The 26,410-nt window shown below is 41.6% G+C and overlaps 1 protein-coding gene across 1 annotated transcript in view; it reads left to right on the top strand.

The window, feature by feature from the left end:
• The window catches only part of GSR (glutathione-disulfide reductase), a 36,215-nt gene that overhangs the window by 3,627 nt on the left and 6,178 nt on the right, over positions 1-26,410 (top strand). Inside the window, exons 2-9 of the mRNA XM_081083439.1 lie at positions 7,841-7,867; positions 12,226-12,314; positions 14,327-14,396; positions 16,970-17,117; positions 17,702-17,756; positions 19,132-19,231; positions 23,897-23,983; positions 25,083-25,241. Coding sequence (XP_080939565.1) covers positions 7,841-7,867; positions 12,226-12,314; positions 14,327-14,396; positions 16,970-17,117; positions 17,702-17,756; positions 19,132-19,231; positions 23,897-23,983; positions 25,083-25,241 — 735 coding nt within the window. The remainder of the gene's footprint in view (positions 1-7,840; positions 7,868-12,225; positions 12,315-14,326; positions 14,397-16,969; positions 17,118-17,701; positions 17,757-19,131; positions 19,232-23,896; positions 23,984-25,082; positions 25,242-26,410) is intronic.

The following is a 26,410-nucleotide window of genomic DNA, read 5'->3' as shown; positions in this document are numbered from 1 at the left end:
GCTGTGCGTTCAATTCCGGGTCCAGACACATACAAGAATCAACCATACATAAGCGGAACAACGTATCCATGTTTCCTTTCCTCTCTCTCTCTCTCAAATCCATATATATATATATATATATATATATATATATATATATATATATAAATTTTTTTAAGTGAAGTTTCTGGAAGTGTAACTGGAAAAGGACTGGGCCTGGAGCAGGTCTGCCTCGTGCAGGCTGGTAGTGTGTGGGCTCTTAACTTCATGCAGGAAAGATTTCACAAAGCAAGTCTAGGTGATTTTGAGAGTACGTTTATTTTATTTTATTTTATTTTGAGAGTACGTTTATTAAAGCTGGGGACAGTGAAACAAGAAAGGACTTAGGATAGAAGAAGCAACAGGGGAGCGCCTACATGGGGCTCTGCTTTGGCTCTAGAAACATTATAGGAAAGAAGTGAAGCACAGCAGGGCTGCTGTTAGCTCACTGAAAGGTTAGGGAAAATGGGGCCTTAGACACAGGTTCAGGAGGTAAGCCCGCAACAGGCTGCTCACTGTTCCGCCAGTTGCAGGTATGGTGGGGACTCTTAAGAGTTTAGGAGAAAAGCCTGGCCGGCATGGCTCAGTGCTTGAGCATTGACCTGTGAACCAGGAGGTCACCTCCTGGTCAGGACACATGCCCGGGTTGCCGGCTCCATCCCCAGCGTGGGGCATGCAAGAGGCAGCTGATCATTGATTTCTCTCTCTTCTTTGATGTTTCTATCTCTCTCTCTCCCTCTCTCTTCCTCTCTGAAATTTAAAAAAAAAAAAAAAAAAAAAAAGCTTAGGAGATAAAAGTAAAGATGTTTGCCTGAGAGGGAAGAAAGGCATGGGCATGCTCCAGAGAGAGCCAGCTCTGGATCTTTTGTCTCCTGGGTTCTCATCTGTTCTCTAAAGGTGGGTATTTTAGGGGAGGATCTCAACAGAATATTCATCAGCTTTATGCTGATGCGCCAAAACGAGATTTATTCCCCTGACTTCATCCATCCTTAGGTGTTGTTGGTACAGATGACACTAATTGTATTTCTGTTAGATATCTCCCTGAATAGGGTGATTTAAGCCCCTGGTTGCTGAGAAGTGTAAACCATTTATACTCCCCCACCCCCACCCCCCATACACTCTTTTTTTTTTTTAATATATTTTATTGATTTTTTACAGAGAGGAAGGGAGAGCGATAGAGAGTTAGAAACATTGATCAGCTGCTTCCTGCACGCCCCCTGCTGGGGATGTGCCCTTGACCAGAATCGAACCTGGGACCTTTCAGATGGCAGGCCAACGCTCTATCCACTGAGCCAAACCAGTTAGGGCCCCATACACTCTTTAATTTAGAAACCATTCCTTCTAATCAGGAAATCAAAGGAAAATGTTAAGCAGTTCCATATTGCACCTACATATAAATGATACTGTAACGCCCTCACTGGTTTGGCTCAGTGGATAGAGCGTCAGCCTGTGGACTGAAGGGTCCCGGGTTCGATTCCAGTTAAGGGCATATGCCCAGGTTGTGGGCTTGATCCCCAGTAGGGGGTGTGCAGGAGGCAGCCGATCAATGATTCTTTCTCATCATTGATGTTTCTATCTCTCTCTCCCTCTCCCTTCCTCTCTGAAATCAATAAAAATATATTTAAAGAAAGAAAAGGCCATTTAAAAAAATGATACTGTAAGTGTGCCTTTTTGGGTGCTCCTGAGGTCCTTGCCTTTTCTCCTTCTCAAGGTCCCAGTATGATTAGATGCCGTGGTGAGTCAGTCACTTTGCCCGTAACAGGTGGGTGAGGCTTTGAGGTGTGATTTCTTTCCGGAAGTCCGAAGTCCAAATGGCTCTTGCTCAGATAAAATCAAAGGCTTGTTCTTCCTGGTGGTTCTAGGGAAGAGGCCATTTCCCAGCCTTTTCCAGCTTCTAGAGGCTTCCCACATTCCTTGGTTCCTGACCTTGTATTGCTCCTACCTCTGCTGCCATCTTCACATCATTTTTCTTAAACCGTTTTTCGTAAGTGTTCTTGGTTAGGGAAGGAAGGGTTTTGCAATTTACTTGATGCTAAACTATTGGCCGTTTAACTGTCTGTCTCAGTTTCCTTATTCCACTTGTCCTGGCTTACTAACCTGTCTCAGAAGCCCTGTGAACTGTGAGAGGGTTTGAGTAGGAGAGTGCCATAGCAGTGGTTTTATGGTAGGCAAGTAGAATTTTCTTTACTATTGACTCGCCAACCAGTTTTTTCCTAAATAAAATACACTTTTTAAAAATATATATATATTTTATTGATTTTTTACAGAGAGGAAGGGAGAGAGATAGAGAGTCAGATACATCGATGAGAGAGAAACATCGACCAGCTGCCTCCTGCACATCTCCCACTGGGGATGTGCCCGCAACCCAGGTACTGCCCTTGACCGGAATCGAACCTGGGACCCTTCAGTCCGCAGGCCGACGCTCTATCCACTGAGCCAAACCGGTTTCGGCAAAATACACTTTTTACTAAACATTGTAGTTATATGTAGTTTCTATATTTTCCATGCAGTAGTTTTATAACAAATTTTTAAAAATTCAAGGTTTTGTTTTTAGGGGTTTGTTTCATGCTTCTCCATAAAAACTTGGTAGATTCATGGAGTGATAGAGCTGGAAGGGACTTTAGAGATTCCCCGATCCAGTCTGACTATAGTTGTTTTAAAAAAGGAAGTACTGCTGAAACCGGTTTGGCTCAGTGGATGGAGCATCGGCCTGCGGACTGAAAGGTCCCAGGTTCGATTCCGGTCAAGGGCATGTACCTGGGTTGCGGGTATATCCCCAGTGGGGGATGTGCAGGAGGCAGCTCATCGATGTTTCTCTCTCATCGATGTTTCTAACTCTCTATCTCTCTTCCTTCCTCTCTGTGAAAAATCAATAAAATATATTTTAAAAAAAAAATGGAAGTACTCACATACGCTTGCTGACCTAAAATGTTTTTTTTTTTTACTTACATTTTTTAGAGTAGTTACTGTTAAAAATTATATCACTATCATTTTTTGTCTTTTGTCTTATAAACATTTAGTTCTGCAAACTTGCACGTCCAAGATCAAGGTGCCAGCAGAGCCCTAGCCAGGGGGGTTCAGTTAGTTGAAGCTCTGGCCTGTGCACCAAACGATCACAGGTTCGATTCCAGTCAAGGCACCTATGGGAAGCAATCAATTGATGTTTCTCTCTCTCTCCTCTCTCTCTCTCTCTCTTTCTCTCTCTCTCCCTTTCTCTTTTTTGCTCTAGCTCTCTCGCTCTCCTCCCCCTTTCCATAAAAACATCAAAAAAAAAAAAAACCCACAAAAAACAATAGGCAGTAAAGATTTAATTTGAGAAAAAAAAGGTATCAACTTCCTGACTCATCAATGGCCCTCTCTCCTGTGTTCTCACATGGTGGGAGGGCCTATCACTATCATTTTTATCAAGAAAGTTTTTTTAAAATATATTATTTTACTTATTTATTTTAGAGAGAGGAGGAGAGAGAGAAACATCAATCTGGCTGTCTCCTGCACGTCCCCCATCGGGAATCAAGCTTATCATTTCAAGGAAAGGATAGCCCTTTAAATTGAATACTTTTTTAGCTTTATGAAACATTACATGGGCCCTGTTGTTTTCATGTCGTTAAGATTGGACTCACACAGATTCTTAGAGGCATCTAGTCCAGGACCCTCACTTTACCGACAAGCAAATTGAGCGTCAGTTAAGATATTGTTGGAAACAAACCACACAGAGCATAACCTGTGGAACTGGCAGCCCAGCCACCAGAAACCATGGCTTTAGTGTAATTTGTTGGTGTCATTATGATTTGATGAACATTTTCAAGCATTATTCTCAATTACAGAGGAGGAAATTTCCTACTCTTCTTAGGAACCAGACATCATTTACTCTGAAAACACTTGATAAAAGGTCTACCGTATGGGTCTCTACCCCAGAGTTCCTGATTTAGTAGGTCTGGAGGGAAGCCGATGGGTGTGCAGGAGGCTGCTGATTGATATTTCTCCCTCTCATTGATGTTTCTCTCTCTCCCCCTCACCCCTTCTCTCTCTCTAAAATAACAAAAACTTTTTTTTTTAAGAATGAATCTGGTGAATCCTTTATAATTATGGGAGTCAGATGATAATGAATTTGGTCCTGGAGTCATTCATTGCATAGTTTCCTAATTTCATGCTCCCAAAGAAACCAGCTTAGATGCTCTCCAGAGTGTCTATATGATGAGATTTTCTGGCTCCTCTTCAGTCTTCCTTTGCCAGAGGCCTTTTGTTCTTTCTGTGATAGGATGGAGTAGATCCTTTCAGGAAGGAGACCTATATTTTCTTTCTTTTTTTACTATAAGCTCAACTTTTAAATTTAATTTTTGTTTTGTGAATTTTTAAAAATTTTTCAATTACAATTCACATTTAATATTATTTTGTGTTAGTTTTAGGTGTGCAGCATAGTCGTTAGACAATCATATACTTTATAAAAGTGTCCCATCCTCCTCTCCTCCATATATCCAGTAAGACACCTGTATTTTCAAGATGACTGATGTGTTGGTGTATGGGAAGAGTTCACTGTTCTTTGATAGAATTTATTACTTTAAGCTGTTAAGAAGCTCAGATATGAGATGACTGTCCCATGTTGTGTTCTGTAGGGGAGGGAAAATATTTCCTCTACCCTCCTAGGTTCAGTAACTGGGACCTACAGATTAAACTGATAATAGATGAACAGGAGAAAAGGTCTATTTCATATGCCCATTGAACATTATAGAAAAGAAGTGGGGAGAAACAAGGAAGTAGTTAGGCCTCTGAGCTTAATACCAACTTAACAGAGGGTAGTAAGTTGTGGAGAAGAGACTAGACAAAGGAAAGGGGGGATTGGGGCTTCTGAGGCGGGTAAATTATGGGAAGACAAATGTATGGGGGAAACTAATGGAAGATAAGGGTTTCTTTATTAACGTTTTTTAGTGCAGAGTCATCTCAGTGCTATCCTTTCATCTCCACTGATGAGGGTTGTTCTCTTTCTGGTTCAGGAGGGGAGTGGGGGGCACCATTACATAGGGAAATCTATGCCCTGATTTTAAGCAGAAAGGAGGAGGGCAAAGATTTCCTTCTTGTTGACTGTTTCTTGTCTTCAGCTCAAAATAATCCTTATTCCAAAGTGGCATATTTTGGGGTGGCGTATTCTAATTCCCTTTAGTTCATACGGGCCAGAACTGCTGCTAAACTTCTACTGGATACACTATCAGTGGTCGGCAAACTGCGGCTCGCGAGCCACATGCGGCTCTTTGGCCCCTTGAGTGTGGCTCTTCCTAAGCCTTAGGAGTACCCTAATTAAGTTAATAACAATGTACCTACCTATATAGTTTAAGTTTAAAAAATTTGGCTCTCAAAAGAAATTTCAGTCGTGGTACTGTTGATATTTGGCTCTGTTGACTAATGAGTTTGCCGACCACTGCTAGGTCAACAAGACATTAGTTTTCTAATAACATGATTTCGCTCTTAAATTAATATTTATTTTTCTGGATCAGGCAAAAAAAAAAGTTGTAGTAGAGTGTTAGGTTAGATGTAAAAAGTAGGAAACTGAAAGAAAGCCTCAATTTTTTTCCTTAGAATTCAGTTACAGATAAGTAATCTCTTGTTGCCCACTGTGATTAATTAAGTCATTCCTGAAGGCAGAAAAACACATGAGACGGTATTTGAATTCAGTTTTTGGAGTCTCCCCAAAGCTAAATGTAACGCTTTTCTCATGATCTAACGTGTACCGCGGAGAAGGGCAGGGAGTGCCGGAAGTCAGGGTGAATTAGGGCCTTCTGGGAGCTTTGTCCTTGCGGTTCAGTTCTCCGCCTGCACAGACGCGGGAGGCGCCCGCTTGAGGAAGAGTTCTTTGTGATGTGCTGTCACCCTTTGCCCCGGGGCCTGTGGGCGCATGTCCCGGTATTCTTGCTGAGTGTACTGAGTCTGCAGTAACGCGTAGCCAGGTTCACATGGGATAGGTGTGCAGTGCTCCCCAAATAGACTTAGGTGGTAAGAGTTGATCACCAGGACAAAAAACGCTTCTTAAAAAAATTTTTTTTTTAATTTTTGAAAATTTATTTATCGATTTTAGAGAAAAGATGAGAGAGAGAGAGAGAGAGAGAGAGAAATATCGATTTGTTGTTCCATTTATTTATGCATTCACTAGTTGATTCTCCCCACCCCCACCCCTCCACCCCCCACTGGTTGATTCTTGTTATGTGTCCTGACCAGGGATCAAACCTGCCACCTTGGCATATTGGGACAATGCTCTACCAGTTGTGCTACCTGATCAGGGTTTTTTGTGGTTTTTTTTAATTGAGCCATAATTGTCATATAGCCTTATATTAGTTTCAGGTGTACAACATAATGATTCGGTATATTGCAAAATAATCACAAGGCTAGTTAACATCCATCACCATATGCAGTCACAAAATTTTTTTTCTTGTGATGAGAACTTCACTGTCTATACCAGTGATGGCGAACCTATGACACGCGTGTCAGAGGTGACACGCGAACTCATTTTATTTTTGGTTGATTTTTCTTTGTTAAATGGCATTTAAATATATAAAATAAATATCAGAAATATAAATCTTTGTTTTACTATGGTTGCAAAGATCAAAACATTTCTATATGTGACACGGCACCAGAGTTAAGTTAGGGTTTTTCAAAATGCTGACACGCCGAGCTCAAAAGGTTCGCCGTCACTGGTCTATACTCTTAGCAATTCCAAATACACAATATTGTATTTTGTAGTAGAGTCACCATGCTGTACACCTCATCCCCAGGACTTACTTATCTCATAACTGGAAGTTTATACCTAACAAAGGCCTTTCTTGATCATAGTGCCACTCTGCTGGAGAGGCTGGCAGGAGGGGGGGCGGGGGTTGAAGAGGCCTGAGAAACAGTTTGCACAGTCGATTGTTTGTGTTCATGTAGGCTGACTTGTTGGGACTTTGCATCAGGTACCCTTTTGCAAACAATCCTGAAAAACAAAATGGCTTTCAAGGCGGTTTTCATCAATCTTGTTCTTAACCCAGGTTAAAGAAAAAAAGTTATTACTTTTAGGATGTGATCAAAAGGAAGTACACAGCTATAAACAAAAGTTTGTGTGTAAGCATATATCACAGCTTGTTTACAAGAACCCTTGGGAGTAACTTCTCTCTCGTCTAATGGGCATGAATAGCTATTTCCTTAAACAATTCGTTTTTTGTTTTGTTTTTTTTTACTTGTAAGAAGTCTTACAAGTATTTGTGCTTTTCCTTGTGTGTTGGCTGCTGGAATTCTGAGAATCAAATTTATGATCGGTTTCTAGTAAGTATGTAAGACTTAATAGCATAGATGACCCTTAATGCTTGATTACCATCCTTTGGTCCTGAAGAATAATGTAGATTTCCACCAGAGGTTTTCTCAAAGGGGACAGGCTGGGTGTTTTACCCATGATACTCCAGGGGCCCAGAAATCCTCTAGGACAGCTGCTGAGGTTATTCAGCTGGTAGGTCGTCTTCCGACCTATTTCTCTTCTGCTTCCCTCTGGGTTCCGCGCAAGCCCAGGCTTCTGCCATCTCCTGGCCTGTACTGTCGCTGAGTGCATGGCGCCTGCAAATGGAATTGTTACCCTCCACCCCCTTCTGCTTTTCTTGAAAAAATGCTGATGAGTAAAATTCTCTCCCTCATGACATAAGAAAAGTAATGTTCATATGCTCTATACTGGAAAAAATTAAATAATTGTAGATTAAGACTTTGAACTCAAGTAAGTCTCCTGGGCTGATGCTTGGGGTTCATTTCTTACAGGTTTTATATTGAGTTTAATATTATTAAAATATGTCCTTTTAATTTTTTTTCCTAGGTGAATGTCGGATGTGTCCCCAAAAAGGTAGAATTTTTTAAAAAAATTCTTTATTGTTGAAAGTATTACATATGTCTTCGTTTTCCCCCATTGACCTCTCCCTGCCCGCGCCCACCCCCCAGCACATGCCCTCACCCCCCTCCTGTCTGTGTCCATTGGTTATGCTTATATGCATGCATACAAGTCCTTTGGTTGATCTCTTACCCCTTCTTCCCACCCTCCCCAAAAAGGTAGAATTTTTATTTCTTATTCCTTCCACCCTCCTTTTACATGTTTGGTAAATCATGATCAGGATAAGGTTATTTCCAAATGTTTCAGTGAAAATTCATTCTGCAAAAAATAACTGAGAAACCGACTAATAGTGGCTTAAACAATAGGCTAGTGTTTGTTTCATTTTGTTGGTGCGAGTTTTTGTTTTTAAGCACAGAAATCGATTTCTCTATACATCGCCCATATTAAAATCATGAATCACGTGACTTTGGGTATCTTATGTCAACTCTAAGATTGATTTCTCAAGTTCCTTGATGGCACTTTTTTTTTTTTTAAATATATTTTATTGATTTTTTTACAGAGAGGAAGGGAGAGAGATAGAGTTAGAAACATCGATGAGAGAGAATCATCGATCAGCTGCCTCCTGCACATCTCCTACTGGGGATATGCCCGCAACCCAGGTACATGCCCTTTACCGGAATCGAACCTGGGACCCTTCAGTCCGCAGGCCGACACTCTATCCACTGAGCCAAACCGGTTTCGGTGGCACTTCTTTTTATTTGTTTTTATTTTTTGTTAATCCTCACCCGAGGATATTTTTTCCATTGTTTTTCTGAGAGAGAATGGGGGGGGGGGGTGGGGGGCGGGGGGGAGACAAACATCAATGTGAGAGAGACACATCAATTGGTTGCCTCCCACATATGCCCCAACCAGGGCCAGTGATCAGACCCAAAACCCTTCTGGTATGTGGGCCAAAGCTCTGAACACTGAGCCCACCGGGCAGGGCAATGGCATTTCTTAGTATTTGGATACCTTTATGGTAAGTAGTCTATTGATGGAGTTACTGTGTACTTGGGTCCTGGCCCCGTCTTTGCTATTCCAGAAATTCAAGTATATTGATTTGCTCAGGAGTGAATTGATTATCTGACATCAAAAGAAATCCTATCTAATAATAGACAAAGATGCAAATTGACCATACCTTTGCTACACCCACCATGGGCTAATCAGAGCGATATGCAAATTAACGGCCAACAAAGATGGTGGCTAATTTGCATATACCAGCTGGGAGCGAAGACTGAAGACACCTTAGAAGGAAGCCAAGCAAGAGAGCCGAGGTAGCGGAGACAGGCAGGAGAGAAGCGGCAGAGATGGGAGGGAGAGAAGTGGCAGAGAAGGGCAGGGTAGGAACGGCAGAGATGGGAGCGAAGCCCTATTCTTGCAGGAATCTTCCTGCAACGGGCCTCTAGTTGTTTTATAAAATGATAATATTGATTTATCAGTTTAGTGTGAGTGAGATTATATCTGCGTTTAGTAATTAGGACAGGTAAGCTTTTTCTCAATATGGAGACCCAGTTGGCAAACCAGATTCTTGAGTGAAAGTTTCTTAAGTTTTCCATTCTGTAGCCTCATGGATTCTCTTTACCACTGTAGTGATAGTTGTTGCTAGTAGCTATAGTGCAGGTTACCTTGAATGAACTCATCCTTACCTATGACAAAGGAAAAAATGACAGCTCTGATTTCCAAAGCTGACTCTTGCTTATACTTGCTAATCATTTTATTCCACATTTGAATGCAATTTAAAAACATGTTATAATCCTAAGCTTACAAAATTTTGTTACTGAGATTACATTTTATTTATTATTATTATTTAAAAAAAATTTTGTTGTTGATTTTTAGAGAGAGAGGAAGGGAGAGGGAGAGAGAAAGGGGAACATACATTGATGGATTGGCTGCCTCCTGCACACCCCCTACTGGAGATCCAGCCCACAACCCGGGCATGTGCCCTGACCAGGAATCCAACCTGCGACCTCTTTGGTGCATGGGATGATGCCCAACCAATTGAGCCATATCGACCAGGGCTGAGATTACATGTTAAATTAGCAAATACCCTAATCTCGTCAGTGACACAGGCCTGAGTTTTATTCCAGAAAGGTTTTCTATAATATGTTTTCTAGTATAGGGAGGGGTTTTTTTCTGTCTTAGGAAAATTTCTTGTTTTCTGTGGGACATTTTTCCTTAAAAATGTTCTTTCCTTTTTGTCTTAGATTTTGGAATCTGTTCTACTTGGAATCATGCAATTATGGATATATGGATTATGTAAATTAGTTATATGTAGTTTAAACCAATTATGGTAGTAAATCTGCTATTGATTGGTGCTACCTCATTACTTTAAAATACCGTCTGGACTGAGACTGCATAGTGGACTGAATTTGTAATATTTTATTTCCATATATTTCACTTACCCTTCTATTCTGATCACATGTACCAGATAGTGACCTTATATTTTTGTAGGGGTCTACTGATTTCAAAATGCTTTCGCATTCTTGAAGATCAGTGGGTAGTTACCTCTTGTTCTGTAGAGCAGGCTGGCGCCTAGAGTAACTGCCCCTTGCACAGGGTAGAGCGAAGCAACAGCAGAGAAGGAACTGGATGGATGGGCCTGCTGCTGCCCGATCAGGTCTCAGTCTAAGCCATTGATGGCGAACCTATGACACATGTGTCAGAGGTGACACGCGAACTCATTTTTTTGGTTGATTTTTCTTTGTTAAATGGCATTTAAATATATAACATAAATATCAAAAATATAAATCTTTGTTTTACTATGGTTGCAAATATCAAAAAATTTCTATATGTGACACGGCACCAGAGTTAAGTTAGGGTTTTTCAAAATGCTGACACGCCGAGCTCAAAAGGGTCGCCATCATTGGTCTAAAAGCAAATGCAGTTCAGACAGAGGCACCCTCTCCAGAGGGTTAGATGCTATAACACCGTACAAACTATAAACTGGAAGTAAATAAATATGGTACCTCAGGATAATATGAGGTTTAGTGATGTGTCTTAAAATAACATTAATTTATTTGAGGTATTGATAAATTTTTCATATGTATTGTTTAAGATAAAGACTCTAGCAGATAGCCCTGGCCAGTGTGGCTCAGTTGGTTGAGTGTCACCCTGTGCACCGAAAGGTCTCTGGTTCGATTCCCATTCAGGGCACATACCTAGGTTATGGATTTGATCCACGGTCAGGTTGCATATGGGAGGCAACTAATTGATGTTTCTCTCTCTCTCTTCCTCCCCCCCTTTCCTCTCTCTCTAAAAACAAAACAACAAAAACATTAAAAAAAATAATCTAGCAGATAAAATGGTTCATTCTATAGTATATGAATTTCACTTCAGTAAAGGAAACAGAATCCAGTAGCCATCAATTCTTTCATCTTTAGGCATAAAGGGAGAAAGGTGCAAACAAGGAATCTTAAGGCTTATCAAAAGTGGAATTAAGACTTGTCTGGCCAAGAAAAATGGTAGTTTGGCTGTCATCAAGAGTTCCGGATGCCAGTTTGAATTCAGTTATCACAAGGATCAGTTGGCATTTAAAAGGCTTCTACAGTTTGTAGGCTACATTCCGCAAGAGATGCATTGAACCTTTGAGTTCCAGGTGTCTGGTCACATATGTTCTTACAAGGGCATGTTTATAGTTACTGGAAACATAACAGGAATTCATTCTCTTAAAGTTTTCAGTCTTCATCTTTACCTAATAGTTTCCTTCCAAATCACTGTACTGTAAAGTTACAGATGCAATTCCACTTCCTGGAACTAATCACAAAAGTCAGGGCTTAAAGAAATCTGAAGCTTAAAAAGAGATGGTAATCCCGGGCATGACTCAGTGGTTGTCAACCTATGAACCAGGAGGTCACAGTTCAATTCCTGGTCAGGGCACATACCTGGGTTTCAGGCTTGATCCCCAGTGTGGAGTGTGCAGGAAGCAGCCAAGCAATGATTCTCTATCACCATTGATGTTTCTATCTCTCCCTCTCCCTTCCTCTCTGAAATCAATTAAGAAAAAAAAAGTGATATATACAAAAAAAGTATATATACAAAAGAGAATTTAAGCAATAATAGATGTTAATGGAAGGACCCTGAGCCTTATAATATCCTGCTTCTCAGAGTTTATAAACTAGGGAATTTAACTCTAGAAGTAATTTCCCCCAATATTTCAGAAGCCTCCCTATAAAATCTGGTCATATTTCTGAACTTTTTCTTTTAAAATACATAGTTTCATTTTTAATTTAAAGGTCAGTATTATTATCATCTGCTGTTACAAAGTTACCTTTCATTCGAGATTTCTGTCTTCCCTCAGGACTCATGTACTACTGTTTTGGGTACTTTTTTTGCAGATAATGTGGAACACGGCTGTGCACTCTGAATTCATGCATGATCACGTTGATTACGGATTTCAGAGCTGTAATGGTAAATTCAATTGGCGGTAAGTGTTCATTCTCAGAGGGTTCTTTTCACAAATATAAGTATTTTTTCTTTCAGAATTAAATGTTCCACAAACTTTTTCGGGAGGCTATATTGTGGTAAAATATATATTACAAGCTCTTGGTGGTAATGGAGATATTTATGGCTTTAATTATGGTGAGGGTTTCACGGGTGTGTACTTATCTCTATATTCATCAAGCTGTATACATTAAATATGTGCACATACAGACACACAACATCAAATGTCTGTTTTAGCCATTTTTAACCAATTAATTGCCACATGTCTAAAAAGGAAACCATCCCCACACACCACGATATTTTGAATTTAATGTAAAAAATCAATTTGCAATGAATATTACAAAAATTAATATATTACAGTGCAGGTGTTCTTAAATATTTTCAGCTGAAAATTCTCACAAAAAATGATTTTAAAGTTGATCCGAGCTGCCACTTAGGGAAAACTTTTTTTTTATAGATGCACGTGGCGTGTGGGGAAGGTCTGCCGCTTACGTCTACAGATGCTTGTGGCGTACAGTGGATTAAGTTGTCAATTCAGTAGCATTAAGCATATTCATGGTGTTGTGCAACTATTATCGCTATCCATTTCCGGAACTTTTCCATCATCCCAAGCAGAAACAGTGTCGTTCAGTGTACCCATTACACAATACCTCATCTGCCCTGACCATTTGACTCAGTGGATAGAGCGTCGGCCTGCGGAGTGAAGGGTCCCAGGTTCGATTCCGGTCAAGGGCATGTACCTTGGTTGCGGGCACATCCCCAGTAGGGTGTGCAGGAGGCAGCTGACCGATGTTTCTAACTCTCTTGTGCAGGAGGAAGCTGATCGATGTTTCTAACTCTCTGTTTCTCTCCCTTCTCTCTAAAAAAAATGAATAAAATGTATTTAAAAAAAATAAAAAATAAACAATACCTCATCTCCCCTCCTCCAGCCCCTGGTATCTCTGTTCTACTTTCTACTTTGTATATTCTAGGTCAGGGGTGGGCAACCTTTTTGTGAGTGCGTGCCAAAACCAGCAAAATCTCTGACTCAAAATTCTTCTGCGTGCCAACCCTAATTTTAATGTATACATGTTATGTAAAATTATTTATTTATCTAAGATGCACCTACACTGAATTTATCTGAAAAATAAAAAAGTCAATATTAAGAAAAAAATTGTAAATGGAAGATTATAAGAGAGGGTTTCGCGTGCCAGCAAAAGTTATTGGCGTGCCATGTTTGGCACGCGTGCCAGGGGTTGCCCACCCCTGTTCTAGGTACTTTGTACAATATTTGTCCTCTTATGCCTGGCTTATTTCATTTAGCATGATGTTTTCAAAGTTTATCCTTGTGCCTATGTCAGAATTCCAATCCTTTTAAAGGCTGAATGATATTATTTTATATTTATATACCATATTTTGTTTCTCCGTCCATTTTCAATGGGCTTTTGGGTTTTCTACCTTTTGTCTATTGTGAATAATCATGCTATGAACATTGGTCTACAAGTTCGTGCCTTCAGTTATTTTGGGTCAATACCTAGAAGTGGAATTGCTGAGTCATGTGGCAATTTTGTGTTTAAATTTTTTTAAGGAGCTGCCATAAACTTTTTGAAGCCATCAAATTTTTAAAAATATTTAGCAAATTCATTCATTTAACAGATATTGAGTGGCAAGTGTGATTTGAAGATTATTTATTCCCTTAGATGCAGTCGACCGTTTAGTTCCAATAAGCTCTTATTGCTACCATGCTAGGTACTGTGCCAAAGTAGCTACCTTTGTCTTCTTGCAAAGAAAAATGTTATCTATACACCGTGGATGCCAACTGAACATTCTCCACGGAGTAGAATAGGGGTTCTCCACATAGGGGACAGCAGATGGACACAGGAAGGGGTGGCTGTCTTTAGAGACATTGACTCATGGGGTTTGTGCTGAGGGTGTGTGATTCAGGGACAGATGCCCTAGTTACTAACTGAAGGAGGAGAATCCTCTTTCTCAGCACTGACTCAGGTTTCACTGCAGGGTGATAAAGGAAAAACGGGATGCCTATGTGAGCCGCCTGAACACCATCTATGAAAATAATCTAACCAAGGTGAGTATGCTGGGCTTGGAGCTTTGAGAAGTTGCGGTTTGTTGCTTGAGTATGCTAACAGGTCCGGCCAGACTAAAGCATAGCCATGGCCCGTCTCTCATTGTTTCTGTTACTTCTCTTATGATTAACGATTCTGAGGTGGACCTGTCAGAGAGAGCCTCTCCCTGGGTAGGCCAGTCCCTTTTCTACAGAGAGGCGTGTCACAGTGGGGAGACCAGGTCTCACCTGATGGCTGTATCTCGAGTAGACCTGGCTCTCCAGTTTGTTCCAGAAGCCAAGCCCATCAGAGACTGAATATGCCCGTTTATTAATTAAAATCAGGAGCATGATGTGGATGGAAACGTGCCATTGTTATTTGCTCAGAGCATCCTCATCCTTGGTGGCTAAATCGACTCAGTAGTCCAAGGTATGGTTCAGAAGGTTTCTTTTTCTGTGAATGAAATCTCATCAAGGAAATTGGGCAAAGACAGGTTTGCCTTTAGCAAATACCTGTTGTCCTTGGCTATCCTGAGGCTTTTCCCATCTTAGTGCTTAGATATCATCCCTCTCCCACTGGGACTGTGTCAGGGACATTGACAAATTTTGCATCATCGACTCTTTCTTGACGGCATATATCTCATCACCCTTCATTTGCCTTTTTGCTCTCACTTTGCGGTTTCTAAGATTTGAGTGTAACAGGTTATATTTAGATCAGAGGATTCTTTTTTTAAAAAATATGTTTTTTATTGATTTTTAGAGCGAGAGGAAGGGAGAAAGATAGAGAGATAGAAACATCAATGAGAGAGGAACATGACCGATCGGCTGCCTCCTGCACACCCCCTATTGAGGGATTGAGCCCACAACAAGGGCATGTGCCCTGACCCCAAACATCTTGGTTCTCGGGTCAACACTCAACTGCTGAGCCACACGGGCCAGGCTAGATCAGAAGATTCTTGATGATATTCAGGCCACTGTAATCTCATTAGCAGATTGTTGATAAGCCAATTTTAGTGTGAGTTACTTCTACAGATGGCTAACCTCAGACATTTTTATATTGATTCATATCATTCATTGGGTTTCTTTTTGGATGATACTTTCTGACCTTAATCCCCAATTCAAGGGAAAATATTTGGGGCCTTCAGTCCCCTAGGCACTGATGACAAGACATTTTAAGTCTATTAGACATGAGTTGAGATAACAGTTGTTATACTAAAACACCCACATCAGATTTTATTAAAAAGTGGAGCTAGCTAAAGTGCAAAAGTGATAGAAAAATCACTCAAGAAACAGCATTTTTTAATACTCACAAACCTTGGTGTGCCGTATAACTTACCCTGACGTTATGGGAAAGGAATTCTGAATAGGAAAGGAAACTTTCTGTCAAATACCCTAGGAAATGAAAGTAAAAATTTCAGTTCTTCCTCCAAACTATTGTCTAGATCAGTGATGGCGAACCTTTTGAGCTTGGCGTGTCCGCATTTTGAAAAACCCTAACTTAACTCTGGTGCCGTGTCACATATAGAAATTTTTTGATCTTTGCAACCATAGTAAAACAAAGACTTACATTTTTGATATTTATTTTATATATTTAAATGCCATTTAACAAAGAAAAATCAACCAAAAAAAATGAGTTCGCGTGTCACCTCTGACACGCATGTCATAGGTTCGCCATCACTGGTCTAGATTATTGCCACTTGATTCATACCCCTTTTTGGCTAGCACCACCTAAGAAATTATTACCTCCTGTAGGAAGGATTTTGTGGAGGTTTGCGGCTTTTGGCATTGATCTTGATTCATCCTGATTAAGCAGGGCACGTGCAGAGCAGGCCTGGAGGGGTGATTGCAAAAGAGGCAATAACTCAATTAAGAACCAAGCATGTTCTAAAATGTTCCAACATTCTCTTCTGTAATCCTGTTTGCATAATGCCATTATCCTTGTAACTGCCCACATTTGCATGCCAATACATGCATCATAGCTGGCAGAAGCTTGCTGGCAATCTCCAATCCCCAAATGGAGGCTCCCCAAATGGAGGCCCTGGCACAGTATGAGCAAGTGAGGGTTTGCCTTCTCAGCATCTCTAGCCTGGACCTTCATTGTCATGTAAATTGGCGGTATTCTCCCCATTTTGTTTAAGAAAACCTGAAACATCGCATTTTCCTGCCTCGGCCTGAGTATTTCTCTTTTGCCTCTGCTAACATTGCCTCTATCCTTTTTTCTCTCTTAGCCCTCTGTTCCTCCTCTGACAACATCATTCTTCTTGGTGTTTCCATTGCAAGTGAGACTTTCCCCCTCAAGTTTTCGAGACAAAAATATCTTTTTCCTTGTGGGGGTGACTTGCATATTCTTTTTGGTCTCTGGCCAAACACAGCACCTTTATTTCTTCTTACTTGTACAATTCCAGCATCAAATGGCCATCCCCTTACCCAAGCATCCGTTAAACAGAAGTTCTGTAGAAACTTGAACATTGAAAGTTGTCTTGGCCTCAGCGAACCCAAATTCAGAATCCTCCGTGGAGAAAGGGAAAGCTCTTATCAGGGCAGCAGATGTTTTTGTTTTAGCTTGCGAACATTCTCATGTCACGGTTCCTCTCCAGGCCAAAATAGAAATCGTCACTGGCTACGCAGCGTTCACCGGGGACCCCAGGCCCACCGTAGAGGTCGGTGGGGAAAAGTACACCGCCCCTCACATCCTGATTGCAACAGGTGGCGTGCCCTCGCATCCCCTGGAGAGCCAGGTTCCGGGTGAGTCTCCCAGAGGCAAATGCTTGTGAGTAACAGCCAGGGGGAGTTGATCGGAGGGTGGGAGAGTGAAGCAGAGCCAGCAGAGTCTACTCTTAAGAGCTGAGCAAATGTTTGTTTCACAGGGAAATTTCATAGTTATTTGGTCATCACTGCTCTTATTTCTAGAGAGAGGGGAAAAAATGTCTGCCAGGGCCCTGACCGGTTTGGCTCAGTGGCTAGAGCGTCGGCCTGTGGACTGAAGAGTCCCAGGTTCGATTCCGGTCAAGGGCATATACCTTGGTTGCGGGCACATCCCCAGTGGGGGGTGTGTGCAGGAGGCAGCTGATGGATCTTTCTTTCTCATGGATGTTTCTGGCTCTCTGTCCCTCTCCCTTCCTCTCTGTAAAAAATCAATAAAATAATATATTTTTGTAAAAATGGCTACCAGGGGAAGACTTGGTCGGCAGCTTCCCAAGTGAGGACTTTTAAAAACTTGTCAAAATAGAGAGCATGATGGCTAGGAGAGTGTCGGTTCTTGTGTAAGATGTTGTGATTATTTTCCAAGAGAAGGCTCAGTCTGTGTGACCCATATTTCACTGTCCTAGGTGCCAGCTTGGGAATAACCAGTGATGGATTCTTTCAGCTGGAAGAATTGCCCGGGTAAGCTGGTGTCCCTCCTGACCTCGGCGTTCATGCTCCCTCAGGCTCTCCTCTGACACCCGCCCCCTCCACCCCCAGCCTTAAACACTGGCTTTCCTGGCTCTCTTCTCCTGTCTTCTCTTTTTATGACAATGGGTATCTCATTCGCTCGGACCCCTCATTAAGTAACTCAGGTCTTTCCTGCCTTTGGTCAGAATCCATTGCAGAAATTTAAGGACCAGAGTCAAGCACAGGATGGTTCTGAAGGATAGTAAAGCCCTGAAACTGTCTTCTGGCTTCAGCCTGATACAGCATCAGTCGCTAATGTGTCTCAAATACCTGCTTCTGGTGTTCAGAGCAGCTGGTGCACAAATGGAGGCTCTGTCGGTCTGACGAAAATAGATTTTCTGAAATTGCGCTTTCTTTGTGTTGGCCCAAATAACCTTAGTAAATGTCTGTCATGGGTTCAGATACACGGAGAGGAAAAATATAAGGAGGAAGATATTTTCTCTAATTTGCAGAAGCCCCCAGTGGCAGACTTGCTAAGTTAGAGGGATCCTCCCTCCACTCATGAAAAGAGGCAACACTCAGGCACCGGAGAAGGGACCCTTTAGTGCAGGGACTTTATCTCCTTCCAAGTAACACCCACTCCTGACTCAGCAGCTCAACTCGGCTGCTCCCAGAGCGGGTGCTGCCAATCCAGTCTGAGGTCTTAATCCTGTGCTTTTCTAAAGGCCTTCACGGAGGGGGGCGGGGGTGACTAACAAGTCATGCCCGCACCTTTACCTTAAATCACCTGGAGCCACAGTGAATGTGGGACCAGAGGGTTTCTTTGCCGTTCCAGGCTGCCGTGAAGTTGTCCTGTTGAGATACGCAGACCAGGCAATCTTTTGACTTTGAGACAAGCAAACAGCCTCTTTAGACTTGCTGTCTGTGGAGCATGGAAACGGGTTACAGAGCCGCCTTTTTCCCCTCATGACCCACCCTGTACTGTTTGGTTTTAGGGTTGAATGATGTGACACGTATGGTCATGACTCGTCTTGTTTGTTGGATGATATAATTCAACCTGGACTCGCTCTCAGAGCCATTGGATTATATAAATGTGCATTAAACATTTTACTTTATTATTTTTTGTTTGGCATTAAACATTTTAAAATCATTTCTTAAACTTGCATTGCTAGCAATAAATGAATTTAAATGAATTCATTCAGATTGTACCATTGTCAATGTCTTAGTTTTGACAACCGTGCCATGGTTACGTAAGATACCAGTTTTGAGAAAAACTGGGCAGGAGTATACAGGACATCTCTGTACTAGCTTTTCAACTTTTCTGTAAACCTAAAATTATTCAAAAACAAGTTTATTTTAAAATCTCGACCCTGTGCTTTCACTTCAGCCGCAGCGTCATTGTCGGTGCAGGATACATCGCCGTGGAGATAGCGGGGATCCTCTCTGCCCTGGGCTCCAAGACATCACTCATGATACGACACGATAAGGTAAGTTCCGTCCTTCTACCTTCTCCTTCCTTGATGTTAACCTTTTACAAAACCTACAGTGAGAATTTTCTCTTATGTTGTCATTAAAAACTAGGGTGCAAAGCCTATGGAGGTTGGCTGCTTTGTTCCATGTGGGGCTGCATAGAAGCCAATTGAATTAGGCCTTATGTCCTTCCCAGCTCCCAGCTGCTAGTTGATAATAATGATTTCGATTCTATCAAATTGGCTGGTATTTTTATCATGAGGTACTAGATAGTATCAAATGCCTTCAGAAGGAAACACACAGGATCAGTTTAATTTCTTATTCTGGAAACCAATTTTATACGATCAGGTACTATTGGATTTTTAACAGTCAACTAAGTTCTTTGCATTAAAAGGAAAAATATCAAAAATATTTACACACAGATATTCATGGCAGCATTATTTGCAATAGCCAAGGGGTAGAAGCAACCCAAGTGTCCATTGGTGGATGAATGGATAAATACAAAGTGGTACCTATACTAATAAAAGGGTAATACGCTAATTAGACCAGATAGACCTGACGTCTTTCGGACGTCCTTCCGGACAAAGCCACAGTGGCAGGGCTGAGACAGAGGCGATTAGGGGCGATCAGGCAGGCAGGCAGAGCAGTTAGGGGCGATCAGGCTAGCAGGGGAGAGGGGTTAGGGTTAATCAGGCAGGCAGGCAGAGTGGTTAGGGGCGATCAGGCAGGCAGAGCAGTTAGGGGCGATCAGGCTAGCAGGGGAGAGGGGTTAGGGTTAATCAGGCAGGCAGGCAGAGTGGTTAGGGGCGATTAGGCTGTCAGGAGAGAGCAGTTAGGGGTGGTCAGGCAGGCAGAGGGGTTAGGGGCGATCAGGCAGGCAGAGCAGTTAGGGGTGATCAGGCCGACCGGGGAGAGTGGTTAGGGGCAATCAGGTAGGCAGGCAGATGGGTTAGGGGCCATCAGGCAGGCAGGCAGGCAGAGGGGTTAGAGGTGATCAGGCAGGCAGGCAGAGGGGTTAGAGGTGATCAGGCAGGCAGGGAGAGTGGTGAGGGGAGGTCAGACAGGCAGGCAGATGAGCGGTTAGGAGTCAGTGGTTCCGGATTGTGAGAGGGGTATCTGACTGCTGGTTATCCTCCAAGGGGTTCTGGATTGGAGAGGGTGCAGGCCAGGCTGAGGGACCTCCCCCCCCCCCCCGCCCTCATGCATGAATTTTGTGCACCGGGCCTCTAGTATACATATAATGGAATATTATTCAGCCTTAAAAGGCATGGCATTCTGATGTGTTACAATGTGGATGAGCCTTGGGAGCATGCTAAATGAAATAAACCAGACACAAAAAGACAAATACTATATTATTTCACTTCTGTGAGGGTATCTAGAGTAGTCAGACTCACAGACACAGAAAGTAGAATAGGGGTGGTTGTCAGGGAGCTGCAGGGAGGAGGAAATGGAGAGTATTGTTTAATAGCTATAGAGTTTCAGTTTTTCAAGAGAAAAAAAGCTCTGGAGATCAGCACAGCAATAGGAATATACTTAACACTTTGGAACTGTATGCTTACAAATGGTTATGTTGGTAAATTTAATGTTATGCTTTTTTTTTTTTTTTACCAGACAACAACAAATAATAAAGGAAGCTCATAGGTCATTTGCTCTAACCTCATTTTAAGGCTAAGAGAGGTTTTGTGAGTACTAATTAATATCAAAACTGACAGTCAACTAAGGTCCTAGAAGCCCAGGCCAGTATTTTTTTTTTTTTTAAATATATTTTATTGATTTTTTACAGAGAGGAAGGGAGAGAGATAGAGAGTTAGAAACATTGATGAGAGAGAAACATCGATCAGCTGCCTCCTGCACATCTCCCACTGGGGATGTGCCCGCAACCCAGGTACATGCCCCTGACCGGAATCGAACCTGGGACCCTTCAGTCCGCAGGCCGACGCTCTATCCACTGAGCCAAACCGGTATCGGCAAGGCCAGTATTTTTTCTGCTAAAATGCTGCCTCCCTGTTTGTCACTGAGGATAAAGTGCTGCTTTGCCTGTTTTTTGATTACTTGTGACTTAGCACCATTGGTTTGTGGCGCATTATTGGAGTTCCCAGAGGCATGGTGTGGGGCAGTCATAGGAGGGTTGGCCCGAGACTCTGCCTGCCTCTAACAAGGGTGTGACTCGCGCAAGTCATTTATTGCCTTTGGAATAGGATTTATCAGATTCTAGACCACTTAGATGCTATGATTCAAATTTTTGGTTATTTGAGCAAATGGAGGGAGATGAGGGAAGCTGACCATGCTGGTCAGTGTGTGCTCAGAGGAGCGTCCTCTTTGGCTTTGATGCTTGTCATATAATTAAGCCCCAGGAGATTTACGTCCTGAATGTTTTTCATGGGTCATGTTGTATTTTGCATTGCTGGAATGCATCCAGCAAATTGGAAGGAAGGAGGAAGGCAGAGGGATAGCTAGCCTGAATTTAATACATGAATAAGCGAATAAACTGCAGCAGTCTGTCAGTAGGGTGGTTAATCTCCTGCATTTGGAAAAGTGGCTTGTTTGCCGAGAGCCACGTCGACTTGGGGTTCTTGCCCTTCCCCATCTCCAATGCCTCAGACTCTTCTCCCTTTCCTCCCTGTCCCAGTATAACTGTAATCTAGAAGTAGCCTATAATAACTCATGACCTCCCCCCCGCCCGCCCCCCGCACCTTTACTCTGCCTAGGGTATGTTGCATATGTATTATCACAAAGACATATCTAGAGAAAGAAAGAGGATCCTATGGGAAGAGAAAGTTGCTAGACAGTAACAACTATTATTTAAAAGAATAGCCTCCCTAGGGCAGTCATGGAAGCCCCATATGAACATTGAAATCCAACTGGAAGTAATATTGAGAATTTTGGAAAAAAAGCAAAAATTCCGGTAGCAAAAATGTAGATTATTATGTCAATTCTATTTCCTGTTTCAATGATGTTATACTATAGAATTCATGTGGCTCCTAATTAGCTCAAGGCTGTGTGATTCTCATCGTCATGGAACTTCATAAGGGCAAACAAAGAATAGCTATTTCAGCATCTTAAGTGAAAATTAACAAATGATAATAATGCTTAATTCTGGGGATATTAGACACTAAAGCTTATTAATATAAGTGATAAATGCTTTTAAAATCTGACAGTTCTGCTTAAATTAATACTATCCATTTATTTATCCAGTGTCACCGGGTTCTATAGGTTAATTACTTACCTTAGGTTGTTTCCTTGTTACCAGTCTTTCATTGTGTCTTCTTTTGTTTGAAAGAGGCTTGGTCACATCTCATTAGATTCATTGCCTCCTTTAATTAGTTTAGCTGACAATTAAATCTACTGCATTATCAATTCCATGATCTCCCCTGTGACGAATACCATCTTTGAGGCTGCATACATACCTTAAGAAGAATTAGGATAGACTTTCACCAATAATGTGTAAGAAAATGTGGGTTTTCCATTTTCCCCCAAAAACCTGCCTTTCCCACTGAGTATCCTTTTCCTCTTCCATGACACCTATCATCCTGTCACCAAGGTCATCATTGTCCTCTCTGTCATTATCACCATCACCACCAAGTCCTCCATAAATATACTTCCTGGCATATTGACCTACTGTTGTGATTTTTCAGATTTGAGCATCTCTCAGCGTATAGACTGAGCCCTCATAAAAGCAGTCTCATCAGACATACCCCCTGTTTTCCAGAAGGAGTTGAACCCTCTCTAGTCTATTTCCCACTTCATTTCTTCAGATTTCTTTTGTTCAAACCTACCTGTGTGCTATTCTCCATCTGTAACCTGGTCCCATCTCCTTATCTGTATATGGACTCTTCTACTTAAGGGTCTTTCCCTACCCTAGTCATTGAGATCCGATGCAAATTCCAATGTTCTCCATGAAATCTTCCCTGTTTTCTTCTGTATAATTTCTATCTTTTATAAGCCACCTTATCTGTAATCTGTACATCCTTTAAGTTAATTCTTAGTCTGTCTTTTATTCTGATATTTTATGTTTTCCACATAGTAGAGCTTAATAAACATGTGTTGATAGAATGAATGATTTACAGTGTTGGCCTCAGGCTAGCTTGCAAGAGTTGCACGTCTTTCTCCTCCACTGGAAAGGGAAGAAGGTGTCCATAGCCATATTTATATCCTCCTAGCACCTTTTAGAGTAAATCCCAAAAATAGACACTCACTGCATGTCTACTAATTTAAACGAATGATAGCATTCTGACAAAGATTAAGTGAATGCTGTGAGAATATTGTTGTAACGGCAATGTTAAAGAATATGTAAATGCCTCCGAAGATATAGCTTACCAGTTCCCTGATCTTCCCACCTCAACTTGATATTCTGAACTCAATTAAGAAAAAATAAAGTGCTTCCATAGCTATGGGAGGGAGATTAATGAGCTTTGGTTCTGAGAATATGAAGAGGCAATTAATAGATGTGTCTCTCTCACATCGATGATTCTCTCTCCCCACCCTCCCTCCTTCCTTTCCACTCTCTAAAAATCAATGGGAAAAATATATATCCTTGGGTGAGGACCAGCAGAACAAAACAAACAAACAAAGACGAAGATAAGAGGGGGGGGATGATATTGAAATTTCCCTCCCAAATTTGTGGCATAAATTTTAATCACCTTTCCTACCACCATCCCTCTGCTGCCTCTATGTGTATACAGGTACTTAGAAGTTTTGATTCAATAATCAGTTCCAACTGCACGGAAGAGCTGGAGAATGCTGGCATAGAGGTCCTGAAGCACTCGCAGGTATGACCCAGCCAGGGCACGCTTACAGCCTTCAGTCGTCTGTCATGAATCACACTCTGTGCTTTTGGCTTCACCCCATTAGTTTTATCAATAGAAACTCTTGTGTACCCCAGTCAGTTGATTCCTTCTAGTCAATTTCTAGAGTACTACCAATTCTTTCCTTTATTCTAAAATGCTATATTTCTCATTAATGTATTAATGAAGCCAAAGTATAAAATATTAGAAATCTGGCTGTTGAATTTAGGAACTAAAACTAATTCTTTATGCTTAGATGCCTTACTGAACATCCTTATTTTTCAGGTGTATATTTATTTTTCAGGAAATATTATTGGGGAATCTATTTTTAAAGCACACCATTTTGGGTTTTGCGACGGAAAGAATTACAAAGTGCTTTACTCCTCAGGGACTCGCCTAAATTTCAGAATTTTCCTGGAGCATTAGGCTTGTAAAAGTGATTATTTTCCCCATAGTTTCACCCTTTCACCATAGGCCACATCAAGTAAAATAGTAAATGGGACTATGTTTTGTGAATGTGAAAGTCCCAGATTTGCGGTGGGATCAACATCAGAGTCATCTGAAACCTTCACTGAACTGTGCAGGCCTCTGCTCTCCTGACCTAATTCTTACCGACCGCCCCCCCCCCCCCCCCCCCGTCCCAACGCCCCAATTCTGCTTCTGAATGTCCAGAAGGAGCAGTGATTGTAGCGTATGACATATGACGTTTCTTAGTGATGGTGCTATAGTCCATTTCCTCTTCCCCATACTCCAGTTGCATAAATCTGTGCTTAGATTTATGAGTTTAGATCTTGTCACAGTTTTTAAAGGTACCGTTTAGGATACTCTGTTTTTAAGCTGAAGCATTAGGAGGGTGACATGAGCTGACATTTCTGGCTGTTGGCTAGATGATTTGGGGCAACTGAGAAACAGTCTTGGGTCCTGGGAGTTCTGGTGTTGGTGGCCTTGGAGCAGAAATAACTGTGTCAGCACGTGACATTCACATGTAGGGTGCAGTGGGGATTTTTTTAATGTGAAGTATTTTCATTTTCTCGTTGCTTTCCTTCCTCCCTCCCCTACAAGTAACACATTTATTTGCCAATAGGTCAAGGAAATTAAAAAGACTTCCTCGGGCTTGGAAGTCTCCATGGTTACTTCAGTTCCTGGTAGGAAACCCATCATGACCACGATTCCAGATGTTGACTGCCTTCTCTGGGCCATTGGGCGGGACCCAAATTCCAAGGGCCTGAATTTAAACAAACTGGTAAGCTGATTTAATCTGCCCAAAACATCCTTGAATCTCTGAGTAGCCCTGTGTTCTCCCTGACCCACCCAGACCCCCAAAATTTTGGTGGGTTCTATTGGATTCTTTTTCTCTTTCTTCCTTGTATTCAGTTTGTCCCCAAACCCCATTGCTGCTGCTTTAAAGATTATCTTTTTTAGTGTCATCACCCTAGATCAGGTCCCTGCCACCTCTAATCTGGATTGTCGAGCAGCATCCTGACTGGCCTCTTTCCTCCAGATTTCCTTTTTACTGTGATACTTGTCCTTTTAAAGCCCTGTAATTATTCCTTATGGTCTGCAACGCTAATCCTGATGGCTGGGTGTATAAGTCGTCTGGACGTTGTGGCACTTGGGGATGGAAACAGATGTGAAGCTGATCTACCAGTGTTATAAGTAGCATTCTTATTTGCACTTTTAAATTTTGAAGGCAAGTCTAGTGGGGTAGCGTGGGGCGTGGGTCTCAGAATTTTACCCAGTTTTGAACCTTAGTTCTCTTACTTGTCAGTTGCATGGCCTTATAAACAAGCAGCATAACCACTCTGAAGCTTGAATTGCGTCATGTAAATATGGGAATAATAATAGTGCTTGCCTCATGGAGTTGAAGAGAAGAATAAATGGGAAAGTGCCTGCCAAGTAATTAGCTGAGATTCCGGCTTATCGTATGAACTCAATAAATGTTCGTCAGCTGCTGTTGGTGGTGGTGGTGATTTCTTTGAGATGCTGTACTACTACTCTTCTAGTAATAACAGATATTTTACGTGTTTGAGGTTTATACATTTGATGGAGCCTCTGGAGAAGTTTGTAATATTTATATTTTAACTTCTAATATTAGTATCTGTTATAGATTCCTTTTTCATTTCTATAAAAGGTATAAAAAAATAAAATATCCAGGGAGATGTTTTCCTTATTTTTAATCTTCTTGTTCAGTGAAATTTACTGAAACTATTTTCATATTAACAAGACTGGTCATTCAGCCTTTTACCCTTCTAGTGATGTTTGCCTTTGTACAGATATAGGCATTGGCAGGTCCAGTTTTCAACTATATTTGCTGAGTTTAAAAAAAAAAAAAAGGCAAAGTCTTCAATCCCATTCAATGTTAAGATCTATATTTGTAATGCAGATGGAATGATTCCTATGTGTAGGTCTTGT

The sequence above is a fragment of the Myotis nattereri genome (genome assembly GCF_964212035.1).
Source record: "Myotis nattereri genome assembly, chromosome: 2".
Taxonomy (NCBI): domain Eukaryota; kingdom Metazoa; phylum Chordata; class Mammalia; order Chiroptera; family Vespertilionidae; genus Myotis; species Myotis nattereri.
Note: the sequence above shows the minus strand (reverse complement) of the source record. Positions and strands in the feature narration are given on the sequence as shown.